At 41.7% G+C, this 16853-nt stretch overlaps 1 protein-coding gene across 1 annotated transcript in view; it reads right to left on the bottom strand.

Annotated features, from left to right (window-relative positions):
• The window catches only part of plce1 (phospholipase C, epsilon 1), a 64684-nt gene that overhangs the window by 8775 nt on the left and 39056 nt on the right, over positions 1-16853 (bottom strand). The window contains exons 8-32 of the mRNA XM_072373936.1: positions 16511-16662; positions 16154-16321; positions 11841-11986; positions 11561-11708; positions 11361-11471; positions 11160-11269; positions 10934-11050; positions 9018-9146; positions 8792-8928; positions 8183-8289; positions 7923-8047; positions 7660-7804; positions 7005-7169; positions 6630-6744; positions 6321-6480; positions 6035-6157; positions 5000-5136; positions 4672-4910; positions 4392-4453; positions 4076-4241; positions 3865-3972; positions 3393-3509; positions 2535-2693; positions 2118-2253; positions 1808-1849 (exon numbers count right to left, since the gene is read on the bottom strand). Coding sequence (XP_072230037.1) covers positions 1808-1849; positions 2118-2253; positions 2535-2693; positions 3393-3509; positions 3865-3972; positions 4076-4241; positions 4392-4453; positions 4672-4910; positions 5000-5136; positions 6035-6157; positions 6321-6480; positions 6630-6744; positions 7005-7169; positions 7660-7804; positions 7923-8047; positions 8183-8289; positions 8792-8928; positions 9018-9146; positions 10934-11050; positions 11160-11269; positions 11361-11471; positions 11561-11708; positions 11841-11986; positions 16154-16321; positions 16511-16662 — 3324 coding nt within the window. The remainder of the gene's footprint in view (positions 1-1807; positions 1850-2117; positions 2254-2534; positions 2694-3392; positions 3510-3864; positions 3973-4075; positions 4242-4391; positions 4454-4671; positions 4911-4999; positions 5137-6034; positions 6158-6320; positions 6481-6629; positions 6745-7004; positions 7170-7659; positions 7805-7922; positions 8048-8182; positions 8290-8791; positions 8929-9017; positions 9147-10933; positions 11051-11159; positions 11270-11360; positions 11472-11560; positions 11709-11840; positions 11987-16153; positions 16322-16510; positions 16663-16853) is intronic.

Raw genomic sequence — 16853 nt, 5'->3', positions numbered from 1 at the left:
GATACTCAAAGCAAAGTCAACTCACTGTAAACAGAGGCAACAGTAAGGAGTTCTTCCCTTTGCTCTCATTCCTCCTACACATTAATCGCAGCCAAAACCACAGAGAGAAAAAACACATCTGCTTGAAAACGTGGAGGCTTTTTGTCACAGAAAGCTTGTTTGATTCTTGACATTTGCCGTCTCCTTCTTTATAGATGGTTTAGCAACAAAGTTGACCCTGAATATCTTGCTGCAGACAGATGCCAGATAATTGAGGTGGACCAAGCTGCGACTGCGAGGAGCTACTGTCCAACTGGAGATGGTGGCGATTTGGCAGCTTAGTGCTCAAGTGTTTGCATTCTCAGGGCCGGCTGACATTGAGTGCTAAACATGTATGGTGTAAAAGCAGCATTGAGGGTGGAGTGTGGTTTATTTAATGAGGACGCCTTGCATGCCAACACTCATTGTGAATATGTCACAAGTCTTGCACAAGCAGGAAAACCAGACCAGTCTACGACAAGGTTTAGATTATTTGTTTGAAATATATATATATATATATTTTTTTAAAAAGGTCCATGACCGGTAAGTTCATAAGACAGGGACAAGCGAAGTGCAGGGATTAGGAGAAGGGCAGTGCTGGGACTGGAACCGGGACGGGGTAGTTTCCCCTGGTCTGTTGTTTAGTGCGGGGGCAGCGCAGGGCCTGAGAAACCAGATGGCTTTGTTTTGCTTCCCTGATGAGCCTGCCCAGCCACTGGCGAGGTCACAGACAAATACAGTACGGAGAGGAGGGGAGCCGATGTGTTGGTGGGAGAAAGACACATTTTAGCAGACAGTAGGCTGCTTTTAACATTGACCAAATGGTTTTTTTTGTTTGTTTTGTGTTTTTTTTCACAGGCAACCAATTTTCATGTCGGTCTTAATCGCGTACGCTTCACCGATAGTCGGTACAGATGTGAGCTCTACGTTCCCATCCTGCATTGCATTTGCACAGCTGAACAGTGTTTTTCTGCTCCAGGTGGTTTATTGATGGTTCAGTTTCACACACACAGAAACAAACAAAAAAAAAAGGGATATCTAGTTACTGTAAACAGTGTTCATAGTGAGGGCAATTTGATTTAAAATAGACGCATGTTTGAATGGCTGCACAGACAGCTGATTACCTCCACTGACACACAACAAATGAAATATAGCTGTGGTGAGCTGGGTGGCTGGGACGACCTGTGTTTCTACAACTACACACTCGTGACAGAAGTGCACTTATCAAACACTCCAGATGTCATTGAACAGCAACAAAGAGTAGAACTTAAGTAGAACGATGTTAACTTCAGCACTGTTGTTAGAGCCCAATACACACGGTTGTTTTCTCCATCGGCGGCAGAGGGAGAATGACTTAGCACATTATACAATGCGTGATGACATAATGGTAACATCTTTGAAGTGCTGATTACCATGCAAGGTAGGTACAGCACAGCCGTACCTGACCTGTAAACAGCAGAGAGCTAGAAGCTGAGGTAGCAATGATCACTAATGCACTTCTTCATGCCAGTGTTTCCTCTGTCGTTATTCTGCAGTAGTGTGCAAGCACAGCAAGTCAGTTTGGACCAATCAATCATAATGTCCCCTTAAAACATACAGTAACTGCAAAGTCAGTATCTGACTGTCACATTTTAAGTAGCTATTTAAGACACCATTAACGATTCTACTAAGATGCTGTTGTTTCTCAGGAACAAAACTAGATCAGAGAAGGAACACCAGCTAATACTGCAAGTCAACAACAGAGGAAATCAGTGGTGCTTAAAGAGGCGCATCAGGGCTGTGCATTTACCTTCAAGGCCATAGGAGGTAGTAGAGGCTGTGAGGACATCAGCTAAGTGGACAACAGGCAAGAAAACATAGGAAAGGAATAGTGTCAACACAAAAGGAGACTCAAGTGTTAAAAAGCGGAGAGACAGAATAAAGTCATAAACAGAAACTGATCTAAAGGTGAAAATGTAAAGATTTACAGTTAAAGTAAGAATTTAAACCTGAGAAAGGGTGAGAGTTCACTGAAAACTTGTAGGTCTTCCAAAATGGATTTAGTTTAGGAGTCAGTTTTTTTGGTTTTAATTCACAAACCCCATCGCAGTTTTCCTTACCATCTGAAAGGGACTCATAATCATAGTCATATTCGTCTTCTTCTTCTTCCTCTTCCTCATTGGCATGGTTGCCAGATGAGGTAACCCCTGGTGACCCATTGCTTGCCTGTGCCTGCATGTGGGCCAGTTGGTGAGCCTGTGAAAGGGTTAAAACATACGTGAAGAATGATCTTTCCCCTATCAATCACAAATCTGCAAGCAGTTATTCCCCTGAGAAGCTGTAGCAGACATTCAGATGCTGGCTGAAAAATGGTGTGTACATTTGAGCCATTTTGTATCTATTATTTATGTTTGACAGCACTCTAATGATCAGCAGTGCTAAATAAGCAGGCTGGAAGTTGCTTTTCAGGATAGCTTACAGGAAATAAATTATGCACATGTTGCTACAAGCATGTGGAGGATTTGTTGCTTCCCCACCTTCTGTTTGAGGATGTCCACCGGTGCTTGATGAGCTTTGAGTTTTTTGTTCTTGAGAAGGATCTTCTCACAAAGCTGCAGCGGGGATGGCAGGTGAGGGTCATCGCTGAAATCGCTTTCAAAAAGGAAGCGCGTCACAAGACGTTCCCCAAACACCGCCTGATGAAAAATATAAAAGAACGTTTGAACACAGCAGATGGCTTCAGTTGAATGAGGAGAAGTGTCACGTGAAAGGACACGAGGAAAACAATCATTTCAGAAGCTGGACGCAAATCTTTGGTGCCAGAAAAAAAGTGCTTTTATCAAAGCATTACAAACAAACAAGAGCATGGTGATGTAAGCTGCCCGGGGGCACAGAGCTGACTGAACTTGAAAGACTTCTCTTTATCGGATACTCAGAAGTCAGTCTCCAGGGAGGATGAAATGCTGAGAAGTTTCTTAAGATGAAAGCATGATGATATTCCATGATGCGGTCGTCTTGCCTAAACATGTGCGGGCTTGAGTATACAGTATTACTTAAAAAAGAAGAAGAAACAGACAGTGGTAGCCTAAAGATTAGAAAGGAAAAACTTCTCCCTGGAAGTCTGCCAGTTTGGATGCCAAAAACAGCTGAAAGAAATCTGGTCGAAGGAAATAATGGAGCAGAGTTAAAGAGCCTGTGGTCTTGCTCAAAAAGTGCTGGTGCAAGTGTCACTGTGGGAGAAAAACCACACAGCAACCTCTTTTGGCCTTATGTGGGGTAGAGGGACGGTGCAGGTGGATGGACCGCTCTAAAACTAAAGCGATGGAAACATTTACCAGCTCAGTTAAACTGTAAAATGTGACGAATATGAATTTCAGAAGCAGCCTCCATCTTACCTTGAAGATTTCAGCCATTTTGCGCTGCTGCGGAAGGGAGCAGTGGTTCTCTATGGACAGGATGACGGGCATGTCAGAATTGACAAATGCTGACCGGTTAATTGCTTCCACCACATCCTGAAGGATCAAGGAAGCAAAAAATAAAAAATAAAAAACTTATCTTACAACCAGCAATCCAAGTCAAATATGAGACAATAAAACCAATACAAATGAAGTTCACTCCAGCTTCACTTACATACACAAAATAAATCATACAAACATGATGCTGAGCTGGTGAGCTTATGTTATTCTCATACGTTTAAAAAGCCTGGATTTGTCCACATGATTACATCAGACAGCAGTAAAATATGTGTTTGAGGATATGGTGATGTGCCAGAAATTTAAAGGCATGTGAGCTTAAAGGAAGAAGAGCAAGTGAGCAAGTGTTTTGTTTCTTTTTCTTCTACTAACAAAGGGCATGAGCATTGATAACCTTAAATGGAATCTTAGTGGTGAGTGTGTGTCCGTGGTAAATAACTGGCATGCCATCATCTCCATCCCAGCAGTCCAACTCGACACTCCTGCAGCCTTGCAGCAGCACCTGAGTGACCGAAACAGTCTTGAATAAGAATCAGCTGCAGGACCAAAGACGTCAGCAGACTGGGTATAAAGCTGCTGCAGAGTATTTAAACTGTCTGACTTACCTGACTATAAAGCTCAACAGAGGACTCGCCCTTGAGCTGGTGCCCAGTCAGATAAGTGTTGTGGGAGGACTCGATGTAATAGTATGACAGAGGGTACTGCAGCTCCTCTGGTTTAATCTGAGATTCTTCATTACGAGAAGCGAAGCTGTCCTTGTCCATTAGGAACCTGGCATGGACAGGACAATACAAACACTTAGCTTAAAAATTCCCACTGTTTCGAGACATAGTTTACACAGTTTTTCTAAACCGATTATCAATTTGATATATACGTTCATTTCATGCGTTTTTTTTTTAAAAAATGTTGATTTTGCTATACCTTGCAAAACCTTCAAATGACATCCAACCCATTTGTCTCAAGGTTGATGAGGGCTCAAATTTCTGCAAGAGAAAACAAGTCATTGACTTTGTTGATTTAGAGTCTCCCATCCTTTCTTGTGTTTTGTCGTTCTTTATTTTTTAAATTCACTACTATACAGTATATCAGGGGTTTTCTCATCCTTCTCTCCATCCTTAACTGCAGTATATGTTCTTCATAAGCACTCTTGCCTCAATCAGTCCTCAGCCATCCCTTCATCCCTCCAGCTCCAGATACCTACCTGTATAATGCTGAGAATCTCATCATAGCTCAGGTGCTCTTTCTGACAGTTGACTAAGAAGTCGTTGAGTTGAGGGATAGCCAATCCCAGTACACCCAGCGACGCGCTCTCCACTCCTGTGCCGTTGGTCACAATGCTGGCGGCTGCTATGGCGTCTGAGATCTGCTTCTGGTTGTCAGACATTTGCTGCCTCGTCCGGATAAACAGGCCAAGATCAGAACCATTACGGGTTAGTAGGTCTGAAAAGGACAGAAGGAGATAAGGAAGTATGGGAGAAAAAAGGGATTTCAAGCATGATTTTGACCGCTTAAACAGCAAGCTGGTTTACCAAGGTCAGGCTGCAGTCCCGTCTCTCTGTCATCAATCCTAAGGTTGGTGTAAAGAGGGGATGATTCAGGACAAGAGCGACTACAGGGGACAGCGAAGATGTCGAACAGCTCTTTCAGGTCCTTTCTGCTTCGAATACTGTTGAGAAAACAAATCACTGAATTTCGTTCAATTCAAGCAACTACTGTTGGACTAATTAGTTAGCCTAATAGTTGTTTTTAAATTGTTCCTGCAACTTTAGTCTGTACTCAGAGAAAGTTTCCATGGGTAAATGAAAGGTTTATAGGTCAAACAGTTTTAACAAGGTCCAGTTTTGCTGCAAGAGACTCAGCTTCCTAATTTCAAATACCTATATATACCTAAATATCTATCTCCTCTACATTCAGTTTGCTATAATATTAGGCAGTGTTTATTTGTCTGGACTCTTGTACAAAATCTCCTCTTTGGTTTTGATAAAAAATTGAAGTGAGAGTTAAATTCATTACGAGCACTTCAAAAGGGCAAGATGGTTTCATTTAACATAGTAGAGCGATCAACTTTTTATGATTTTCGAGACATTCATCCACAAAGATAGTCAAACCTCCACTTTGTGGTTGTAGCTGTGCAAGAACAGAATTTATAAAGTTGGGCAACAGATGAGAGGCTACGTCACAATCTAAGAAATGTAGGAGGACTGTTACAGGAATTGCTTATCAAGGCACAACACTTTTTCATTCATTTGACAGAAAAAAAATGAGAAAAGGTGAATATCATACACACAAGAATCCTTTGAAAATGTCAGGGAAAAAAAACCTTTTGAGGTATTTGTAAAATTCATTGGAACACACCACCTTTAGGTGCCTTTGATAAGAATATAACAATCGCATAAAAGAGAGGAGTTAGATGGCAAAAGGGATGAACGGAACATGTACGATACTTACATACATCAGTGCTTCGGGACACAACACTGGGATATCACATAAAACTGTCTTTAAACTACTTTAGAAAAATAAAACCTTATTCATATGTCGAAAGAAATAAATCAAGTTCAATTTACCTGAAAGACTTGAAAAGCTCCACAAATTCAATGAAGCTCATGGTGCTGTCAGAAATCATAAGATTCTGAAAGCCTTTGAAACAAGCTTTGCCTCGGCCATGCCACGATCTGCTGCTCCATGCCCTGCGACACACAGAGAAAGAAAAAAAAAAAGGTTTCAATCTCAGCAGGGCCTGCTTTGCATGCCATGCCTCCAGTTGTTTTTCTTTGAGCTGTGAGGGGGGGGTCGACATGTGTTGTGATTTGGTGCTATTTGAATATAAATAAACTGAATTGGACTGAGTACCCTGGCTGTGACTTTGACGTTCCGGAAATGATTGGAGATGATTGTGGACGAGAGTGGTTGGACCCTGTCATGCTGGAGGAGGAGGATGAAGAAGAAGAGGAGGGTAGCAATCCAGGGCTCTTACTGGATGAGAGGGAGAATGGTCCAGGGAAGTTGTCATCTATGGAGGTGGAGAAGTAAATAAACATCACACAGACACAGACACACATCGGTTCTTTAAATAAGCTTTTGTACAGTTTAATATGGCATTGTAAAGTCTGAACAAAATTATTTAGTCTGTATTTAAATAGTTCCTTAAAAAAAGGTCACCTGGATCTTCTTGGTCAATGCTGTCAGACTCTGGACCATTTCGATACAGTCCTTCTTTGCAACTCCGTGTCTTTCTGGAAACCATCTCGTCGTCAGTGGCATCTCCACTGTCTCCCTGTGTTGTGTGTATAATATAAACAGAAAGCTTTAGAAACTATGAACCACTGGAACCTGCTGTGTGACATGGAAACATGGAATATAGATGAAGAACCGTGTAAAGGACCAGAGATTTGCTGTAATATAGTTTAATGAGGTCTGAACCATCCCCAGGTATATATAGTACGCTAACATTTGTTTAATTAGAGCAGAGGATGGTAAACATGTTTAGTGTTACGCTCCATCAAAAAGCACAGGAGAAAACATTTATTTACCAACCCTGACAAGAACTTTCTTCTTCTTTTTGGACTTATCATTGATGCTCAGCGGGCTGTTTTTTTGCGTGCCAGGTTTCTCAACACCACCCGAACCCATGTTCCACCTCCGCCCACCAAAGAGCTCAATGGCCTGAGCTAATGTAGGACCCTCGTACCTGCCATCCTCCTGCCGAGACATAGAGAAGCAGAAAGGTAGAAAGACAGGTCAACACGAGCATAGTTTAGCTGAAGGCTGTTCTTTGGTTCAGAATTACAATCTCATCCTTTTTTACTGTAATGTTGTAATACAATTATCTGTGAGACAAAGGCTTTTTTTTTATTATTATTGAATACTTCTGGAAGGTTAAACCACGTGATCATTGGTTGCAAGTTTGAAAATAGCTAAAAATAGGCTAAGAAATGGTACGCCACCCTGAATTCAAAATGAAAAGGAAATAAAAGGTTTGTTTAAAAAGAGGGAAAAAAAAGCTTAAAACTTTTCATTTTAATTCGAAATGCATGATCTACAATGCAAGAAGAATAAGTCTGCTATTATTTAATTCAACAGGTCCAAAGCGGCCAATTTTAGTCAATACAGCATCATTTAGACAGCGAAGTTGGAAAAGTGGATAATGTACAAAAAAAGGTATGTAAAATAACTTAACAGTTCGGTTTACCTGATACAAACTGACATACTGCCTCCTCAGCCACTGCAACCTTTGGTCCGGAAACTTCTTCAGTTTCCTGGTTGCATTCACCAACTCTGACAGGCCCTTGTGGAGCATCTGTGCCGTGTGATTTGGCGCCACGAAGTGCAGAAGTCTAATGGAATTAGTAAGGGGATTAGTTAAATTATTAAGTAAATAGTGAGCTGTTTAGGAAGTTTTGCAGTGCAGAAGGAGATTTCTGAGCAGTGTGCTGGTATTAACAAGTCACTAACCTGTTGTCAGTGGTACTAAGACCATAGAGGAGGGTAAGGCCATTGTCCTCCACGGTCATTTGGCTCAGCTTGTTTTGCAAACACACAGCATGGACATCAACTCCCTGATGACCCAGAAACACTGCCTGCGTGTTGTAATAACAAAATGTTATGAGTACACTTTATCCCATGGCAGTCACGTGTGATTCAAACACAAAACTGCTTACAAATCTTTAAAAATCACATCACTACAATAGATTCAGGATCTGTTCTCAACGAACCTTCACCACTCCCAGATCCAACAGGCCTTCTGCTAGACCAGCTGCTACAGTCTGTCCTAATCCCAGAGGCTGCTCTGGGGGGGAGCCCCCTCCACTTTGAGGCTTACCTGCCAAACATCAACACATTTATGGTATGTTTGAAATGTAGTAAAGGCATAGGAAATGAAGGAAGTCGTGCGCAGACACTCACATTTACAGCTTGTTTAAATTGTGTATGCTATAAAAGATAAGGGTCTTACCTCCAGTGGATAAACAAAGTCGGTTCAAAACATATTGACGGGAAAATTAATTTTCTATGTCATGGATGCCCGTTTTGAATTTGTTTAAAGAATAATAACGCAAGAGGAAATTAAGCTTTTCCATTTGAGCTGTAAACATATTTGATGGTTTCACAATTAGCTCATAACAAAGGAAATGTTTCCATGCAGTTTTCCATATTTATCCTAACATATTAATCTAAGGAAAATCTCTCACTGGTTGAGAATAATCCTTTAGAGTCTGGCTGAATCACTGATGGGAATTCTTCATATTCTGAATAATATAAAACCCCCAAAACAGCATCTGAATTTGTGCTTTTCTGTAGAAGCCAACAGAGCGGATGATATTTACCCCAGGTGAGGGTTGTGTTATCTGGCTGCAGTCGCAGCAGGCAGCGGGCTGTGAGGTGGCTGTCCTGGTCATAATGAATAACCGTAGCCCCCTGCAGCAGAAACTGGTGAGTGTCTGGTTGTAGTGACAACACATACCTAGAAATTTAGAATAGAAAGATTACGGTGTGTCTATTGAGGTAATGTAGCTATGCACGATTTTTTTTTTTTTTCAGGCCATTTCTTACCAAGGAATGAGCTCGGTGCCGTGGCTAAAAGCTCTGTGTGTCTCCTCAGTCCCCTGAAACTCAACCTCTTTCACCACAGGCTCAATTGACAAATCGCCATCTGAGTCCGACAAGTCCCCGACCGTGAATCTGTCGATGCACACAAGTTGGATTCAAAGAGCAGAGATGCAGTCAGGGAACAGGAGGATAATTACATCTGGATTTGTATTTTCTATTTTTTTTTGCTCATGCTTTTGTGAAAGGGAATCTGCAAAAGCAATCTTTTAGTTTCAACATCAGCAAAAAAAAAAAGTGGCAAGACAGTAATTTATTGACTGCAAGAAGGTCCAATCACACATGAGAAATGACCTGCATTAACACAACAAAAAAATGCTCTCTGCCCAGCAGGCAGCAGGTAAACAAGCAGTAAAGCCACGTGCATTTGTCATTGCTCATTCCTATTAAAGAAGCTTCTAGTCAGGCTACAACTCAACTCATGTTGGTGTGAGAGAACAAATTGTACAAACTCCTGCCACTCTTATTGTACAGCCACTTACAAAACCCGCTTTGTTTCTGGCGTTGTCCTAAATGAATGGGAACTAGAATAAAAGAAGGAAACAGAGAAGGAGGAGAGGAAGGGTGAGAGAGAAAAAGATGACACAGAGGTTCTGACGGTCGTCTAAGCTGAAAAAGTACCAAAAAGAGGAGGGGGCAGCATGAGAATATCCAAACCACAAGAAAAGAAGTAGGAAATTGTGCCGAGTAAAGGGACATTTAACTGTGTTGTGATCCAAAGAGATAAAAATTCTAGAGCTGGCCAAAATCAAGCAGAATGCTCATCCTGAGCCTAAACGTGAAATATACCAGACAGAGAAAACAGTCGACTTCACACAAATATAACAGGCCAAAGCTGGAATCGAATAAGTTTTCTACAGTGTCTACATTCCAGCTTGTGTTATTAGCTACCTGCCACAAGTGTGCTGAAAATTACCAGAGCTCTGTTCCTTCCTGTCCTGACAGGAAACGAACCCGTTATCTTTTTTCTTTGTGACACAGAGTTTTATGTGAACATCGCTTCATCTCAATAACAATCTGCAAATGTGTTCTTTTACAAACCATTATCTTGTACTGATGTTTATGAAGTGAATAATAAACCAAAATGAAACATTGGTGAGAATCCGGTTCATCTGCTCCAGGAGGATAAATATCTTTGCACGGAGGTGAAATATAACCATCTTTGTCAGTCAACAGCTGAAAGCAAGCAATGGGCACCAAAATAATTGTTTCTACACAGCGTGTCTTATCCAATGAGAAGTATTGCAGCACATCTGCGAATGTCTATTTCCATGAATCATCTTTTCAGTGCAGGAATAGTGTTTTTATTCAAAAGTGACCAGCCATGCCTATTGCTCCCAGCATGGGAGTATTCACAGTTCTGTTATAAATCTGTATGCAACATTCTTTCACTTTGCCCGTGACTCATTGTCTGTGAATGAATAGCAACGTAGAAAACTCAATTTTGGAAACAGACCTTTAGGACAAAGGGTCACAGTCCTTAACTATGCCATCTATAGACTGCCTTAAAGGAAGAATGCAACCAAAAATGAAAAAAGAGAAAAAAAGAGATACTGTGGAATTTAACGCAAATACACAAAATGAGACTTGGGCACAGTAGATATCTAATTACTTGCACCAGTTAAAGTAAAATATCTGTCAGCAAAAAGCTATGCTCTGGGTTTCAAGCTAAACACTTCCCCTACATTCTGCTAGCAAACAGAGACCATCCTCCAGCTGGATGGTCTCTGGTCACTGTGAAAGTAAACTTTAATATTCCAATATATCCTTAATGTGCTAATATTTAATAAGATCTACAGTTTCACCTGTACCTGAAACTGCATAGTTAAAGAATATCTTTGGGGAAAACAAACGGAACTAACTGATTGCGGCAGCGGTCCTTGAAGGAGTTGCTTCTGAATGCGAAGGATGGGCCAGCGGAAGAGGGACTGGTGGACGAGTCATCAGGATCCTCTGCCTCCAAACTACGGTTACAAGATCTAAGGACCAGGAAGAGAAAGTCAGACACACAGATAAGAACAGAATATTGGAGAGGACTGTGTCTTTTTTTTCCCAAAAACATGTTTTCAAAGACGGAACATGGTGCACCTGATAATCTGCAGGATGTTGCTGACAGTAGCTTCTTTCTCTGGGACGTGAAGCCCGTCTGGACCAGACCGTGACATGAAACTGTGCTGGCCGCTGTAGTCAGACACAAACTGGAGAGGCAGACAAAGCAGAGCAAGATGGATCAAACACATGCAATGTCTGATTTTTAAATGTGTCTATAACTGTGCATGTTTGCTGTACCTCTATGGAGTCCTCGGTATTATCTGGAGACTGTTTGAGACTTATGATGCTTGCTGTGCCATCCAGTGCATCGCTTAGCTCCTTGAGAAACACCCCACAGAATGGCACCACCTATAGTGTAAGGGTACCAGTGGAAAAAAATGAAAACAGGCACAGTAAAAGAATTTAGCAATCTTACATAATTGTGATCAGATGCGCACCTTGCAGCCTGGGATATTAAGAGCTCTGGTCACAAGCTTCTTGTATTCAGAAGAAGACTCGTGCTGAGCCATGGCATCCTTCAAACCTCTCATGATCTCGATGTCTGACTGGTCCATAAATTGCCACATCTTCAGCACCTTGCGGGACCTGCAGGACAAGAAATATTGCAAATGTACATGTGTTTTTGTCACAGAAACAAAACTGTACAGTATGTGAGGATATTTGAGTTGCATGTGTTGTGTAATGCTGCACAGAGGAGCTGTGTGTGTTTCTTCAAACCTGAGTCCAGCCAGGAACTCCATGACACCGTTGTAGTTTCCCATGTTCCAACAGCATTTAGCCACATGGACGAGATATGAGAAAACTTCTCTCTTCTCCTCCATGGAGCCTGCTGTGAGGACCAGCCACGTCACCCACGAACTTACCTGCATGTTACAAAATGTACATATAATATATGTCACTAAAAGTTCGATCAAAATGACCTCGTAAAGCGAATACTGACCCTCAGCCCAGGTCTATCAATCATAAACTCAGTAGAGCAAGAATATAATTCTTCACGAAGAACAAACTTTGCTTTGTTTATCAAAATTATCTTCAAATCCATTTCCAATGTCAAAATAAACACATATTCGACAAAACATTTTCCGAGCCTTTGCACAATATACTGCACATCTACGGGCACGCTACAGTTCACCCACTTTCATCTCTAAGGCTTATTGGATTGAAAAAAATCATCTGGTACTTACCAGGTCTTTAAATTAGGTAAACAGAATCTAAGCCGGCATAGAAAACCAGCAAGACACGACACATCACACCGTGCTGTGTGCAAAAAGCTGTGCGCTAAGAGAACAGACTTCCAGCTCCCATAAGAATTGGGACAGTTGTGAATCTTCCAAAAAAGTAGACATCCCACCAAGTTCACCCAAAGGTCAGACTGAGCAATGCTCAGAGAAACTGCAAAAGACCAAAAAGCTACAGCTCGGATTCTACAGGCCTAAGTTAGCACGTTAGATGTTGAAGTTCTCGACAGTACAACCAGAAAGAGACTGAACAAAGGGTGGCTTGTTTGGAAGGCAGAAAGCCTCCTGTTTCTAAAAAGTCGTCTGGACACACCAAAAGACAATATCTTTGAGACAGGCAAGACTAAAGTGGAGATGTTTGGTCAAAATGTATATTTTGTCACATCAAAATCAATAACATCAACTCAAACATGTCATATCGACTATGGAGCCCAGTGGTAGTGGGGTGATGACCTGGGCTTTTACTGCTGCCACAGTACCTGGGCACATGGCAGTCAATGAGTCAACCATAAACTCCTCTGTACCCAAGTATTGTAAAGTCAAATGTGAGGCCATCTGTCCAACAGAAAAAAAGCTTAGCTGAAACAGGATCCCGACACAGGACAATGATCCCAAACACAGCAGCAGATCGATAACAGAACAGCTGGAAAAGAAAAGAATCAAGGAGATGACAACTTTTAGTAGATAGTAAACATTTCTGCCTGTACAACTTGAATAACTAGAAATATCGTGTGCTAAACCACCAGCTGACCAGCTGAAGTGTTTGTGTGTTATCACAAGGCTGTTACTACTGCAACCGTACCAGAGCCGGGGTGAAAAGGAAAGTGTATCCACAGCTATGTCATGTTCAGCTGAAACTCTATTGTGTGTGGTCTTTCAGGACCTGAGTCTGAAGTGGTAATATATGTACAGGATTAATACCAGCTGGCAACACACACACACACACACACAAGAACAGAGTGAGATCAGATATCTATCAGCTGCGCTCTGTCTCCGCACCGCCTGCCCTCAAGCATCCACGTAAGACACAATGGCAGAACCAGATATGTATCGGGTCAACTTTCCCACACATTCTGGGTGATAGACACTTATATATACACACACAAACCATGCAGTAAAGCTTCCTGCCTGCTTGTGTCATAGTCTCCACGCATTAAAGCCTCATTACTGTGGTCGCACACACATAAAAACACGCTCACACTGCAACTCCCTAACCTGCAGGTGGTAAAAACATCCCCTGGCCCAGAGATCTATTACTGGCTTATGTAAGGATCTGTAAAGCCCACCACAGTCTGACTCCACTGGGACTAAATAAAGCACCAAACGCACACCGGCAAACTGATTCGAAAACATCTCACAAAGTACATAGTTTCACATAAAACTATTGTTAGAAATCATTGACATGTTTCCTTTTCTCCCCTCCACTGACCTCAACGTGGATTATTACACAAGCACACGCAGAAAATAATGGGCAGTACATTAAGACAAAAAAAGTAAAATGCTATTTTAGGTCGACATCTTTGCCAAGATTTTCTGGAAGAAGAAATCTTGTAACTAAATGACTAAATGACACCTCCTTGGCTACATAAAATAAAACTTAATCAAATAAATGTACAGATTATTTCATTAAAGACATAGGTGTACCACTATGAATTAACCCCAGGTCTAGAAGCACAACATCAGTACATCTTGTGAATATTGTGAATCTCTTGGAGAATCTACCGTACATGGCTTAGTGAAACACAACCCTGCTGCCTCTTATCTGTCACGCCCCTGTTTTCTGTGCGTGGCAGGATGTGCGTGCCATGCATGAAAACCTTCTATTAGCCACTTCTTGCTTTATGACATAATGCAACACCGTGTCAGCAGAGGGGCTGAATTACGATTAGCATCTAAACTGTTCTGACCGTCTGCAGAGTGGCTTTTTGAACAGCAAAAGATCAAGGGATTTGCACTGAGTCTGCATCTCCTCTGATAGGCCAGATAGCAAAAGTGTGTACTCTGTGTTGCGTATGATAGATAATAGACAGGACACAAGGAGATACTATAAGCAGAGAGAGCATGGAGTGGCACAGAAGAGCAGCAGAGAGCAAACACGAGATTAGACGAGAGTTTAGTAAAACTGACAGAAATGCTGTGAAAAGTGTAAAACAACAGCCCCCTTGTATACATAGCATTGTTCTTATCTATAGCAGAGACACACACACACACACATACATACATACATACATATATATATACAGAACTAGAGCTGGGTACAAGCTGATCCCATTTGATGTTTGTATATGTGATCGTCTGTCTGTCTCCAGCTGTTATTAGTTGAACTATGAGCGTCAGTTTCTTCTTGATATAAGAATTACATAACCGAGGTTGACAGAGAACTATTTCAAATTCAACGCAGCACATACTGGTTCCGTCAAAGCTAAACAGTCGAGACAAACACAAAGAGGCCTTAACTTCTCGCCCTTCCCTGCCTCCCAGTTTTCCCTTCTAGGCTATCTTTTCTTCCCTCCCTTACATGGCCCGAGAGCTAAAAAGGATGAAAACGATTAGGAACCTGAAGTTAGAAGGCTATAATCTCAAAATAGCGATTCAAGTCCAGGGAGGCCGTCGTCTCAATATTATAGAGATAACAAGTCACACTATTCTTCAGTCACAGTTATTTTCGAGCGTTTATACATAGTGATTCCATCGATCTAAAATGAAAGTGAGAACAACGCCAGAGATTTTCAGTCAACCGAAAGGTAACACTGGAAATTGAATATAAAAACTGGAATGTTTCCAGTTACCTAGCAACTGCAATTACCTAACAAATTAATTCATGTCGATTTACAACGATCCAAATCGTGGTTTAAAAAAAAAAACAGATATAATATCTGACATAATATCTGACAAAACACTGTAGGCCAGTGCTGAGGAAAACTGATGTCCAGTCAAAGCTGCACCAAGACTTAAGGATCTGAAGCCACTTCGGTGTCTTCAGGGGAGAATCACTGTTGTCACTTGACTCTTGTTCCACTGTGTCCATATATGGCTACGCTGCACATTTGGAAAACCATTTTGCGTGTCTCTCCCCTGGCTGACTTAAATGAAAACCAGCTGATGCTGAAGGAATGCGACTTAAAGATGACTTCATTATTCTCTATCAATCTCTCTCCCTCCAACACGCTCTCTTTCTCAGCAGTGCAGTGTTGTGATTGTTTATGCGCAAAGTGACTCACCATAAAAGACACGAGGCCCGGGAGCAGAACTTTAGCCAACCTACACCCCAACAAGTGTGTGTGCTCGTGTATGTTTGGCCTATGTGACGATGACAGGCTTTGCGTGGCAATGCAACTGGGAAAATTCCAGCTGGAGGAAAACACAACCTTCCTCTCAACCTTTCACATCAATGTCTCCAATTATGCAATAACAAGAAGTCGCTAAAGAGACCACAACAGGAACATTTTTGACAAGTGATTAGTCTGTAAAATGTTATGGTAAAATATTGGCACAAACCTTTAAAAAGGCTGAACAAGACATTCAGGAGACACACACTAATCTATACCACATAGTTACTGTTGAGTAGTATCCACATTTACATTATCTTATAAAACCCGAGCTTTAATATAGAACATGGCTGTGCAAAGTTAATACAATGAATTCTCATAATCATTAAAAACTGATGAAGGTTTATGAAACAGATGTGGATGTTAGGAATTTAGAGGAACCGCCTTATGTCTTCTGTCAGAATTTTGCAAAATAAAGAGCAATTAACATGAGAAATCCAATTTAGAAGAGTGGCCTCCGCACCTCGTTGAAGCGTGCCACCAGGTCCTCCACAGCGTTACTTCGCCGGGCGCTCTGAGAGGGCATGGTGGGCGCCGACAGCGAGGCCTTGAGGTTTGGGTGGCGTTTGATTTGACACTCAGGACTGCCCAGGTCCCGCGTGAGGAAACAGAGGTAGTCCAAGGGGAAGACCTGCGGAAAGACAAGCACTCTTATTACAGCGGCTTGCTGAAATCGAAGGCTTTAATATTTTCTCATACCGCCAAACGATAGAATGATGCTGCGACTGTCAATATCTGTCTGTACAAAGAAGTCACACAGAACTTAAAGGCTTTAAAAAGATAAAAATAATCAATCCCAACCTGGATAAAACTTTTTTACCTGCTGGTAAAGCTGCTGCTCCTGCTCAGTGAGAATACACGCAATCTCCTCTGGGAACTGAACAAGGTGTCGCAGTTCTGCCAACTCCTTACTGATCCCACTGACACTGGGAGGAAGAGTGCTGCTGCTCATGCTGTTGGCCAGCTGACGCTCTGAGTGAACAGATGAGGAAGACGGAGGACAGTTAAAGAGGAACAGTAAATGCTCATTATTTGCTTAGTTTGTGTAAACTTCTAGGTTGTATCTTAAATAAGCACAAGGGAGAGAGATAGACAGATATATGAGGAATAAGGAAGAAAGTGAGAAGGTGAGAAGGGAAAGCAAAGAGCATTTATGCACATGC

This window comes from Leuresthes tenuis, unplaced genomic scaffold (assembly GCF_036924035.1).
Source record: "Leuresthes tenuis unplaced genomic scaffold, fLeuTen1.0.hap1 SCAF_20, whole genome shotgun sequence".
NCBI classification, from domain to species: Eukaryota; Metazoa; Chordata; class Actinopteri; order Atheriniformes; family Atherinopsidae; genus Leuresthes; species Leuresthes tenuis.
This window is presented reverse-complemented; position numbering and strand designations above follow the sequence as displayed.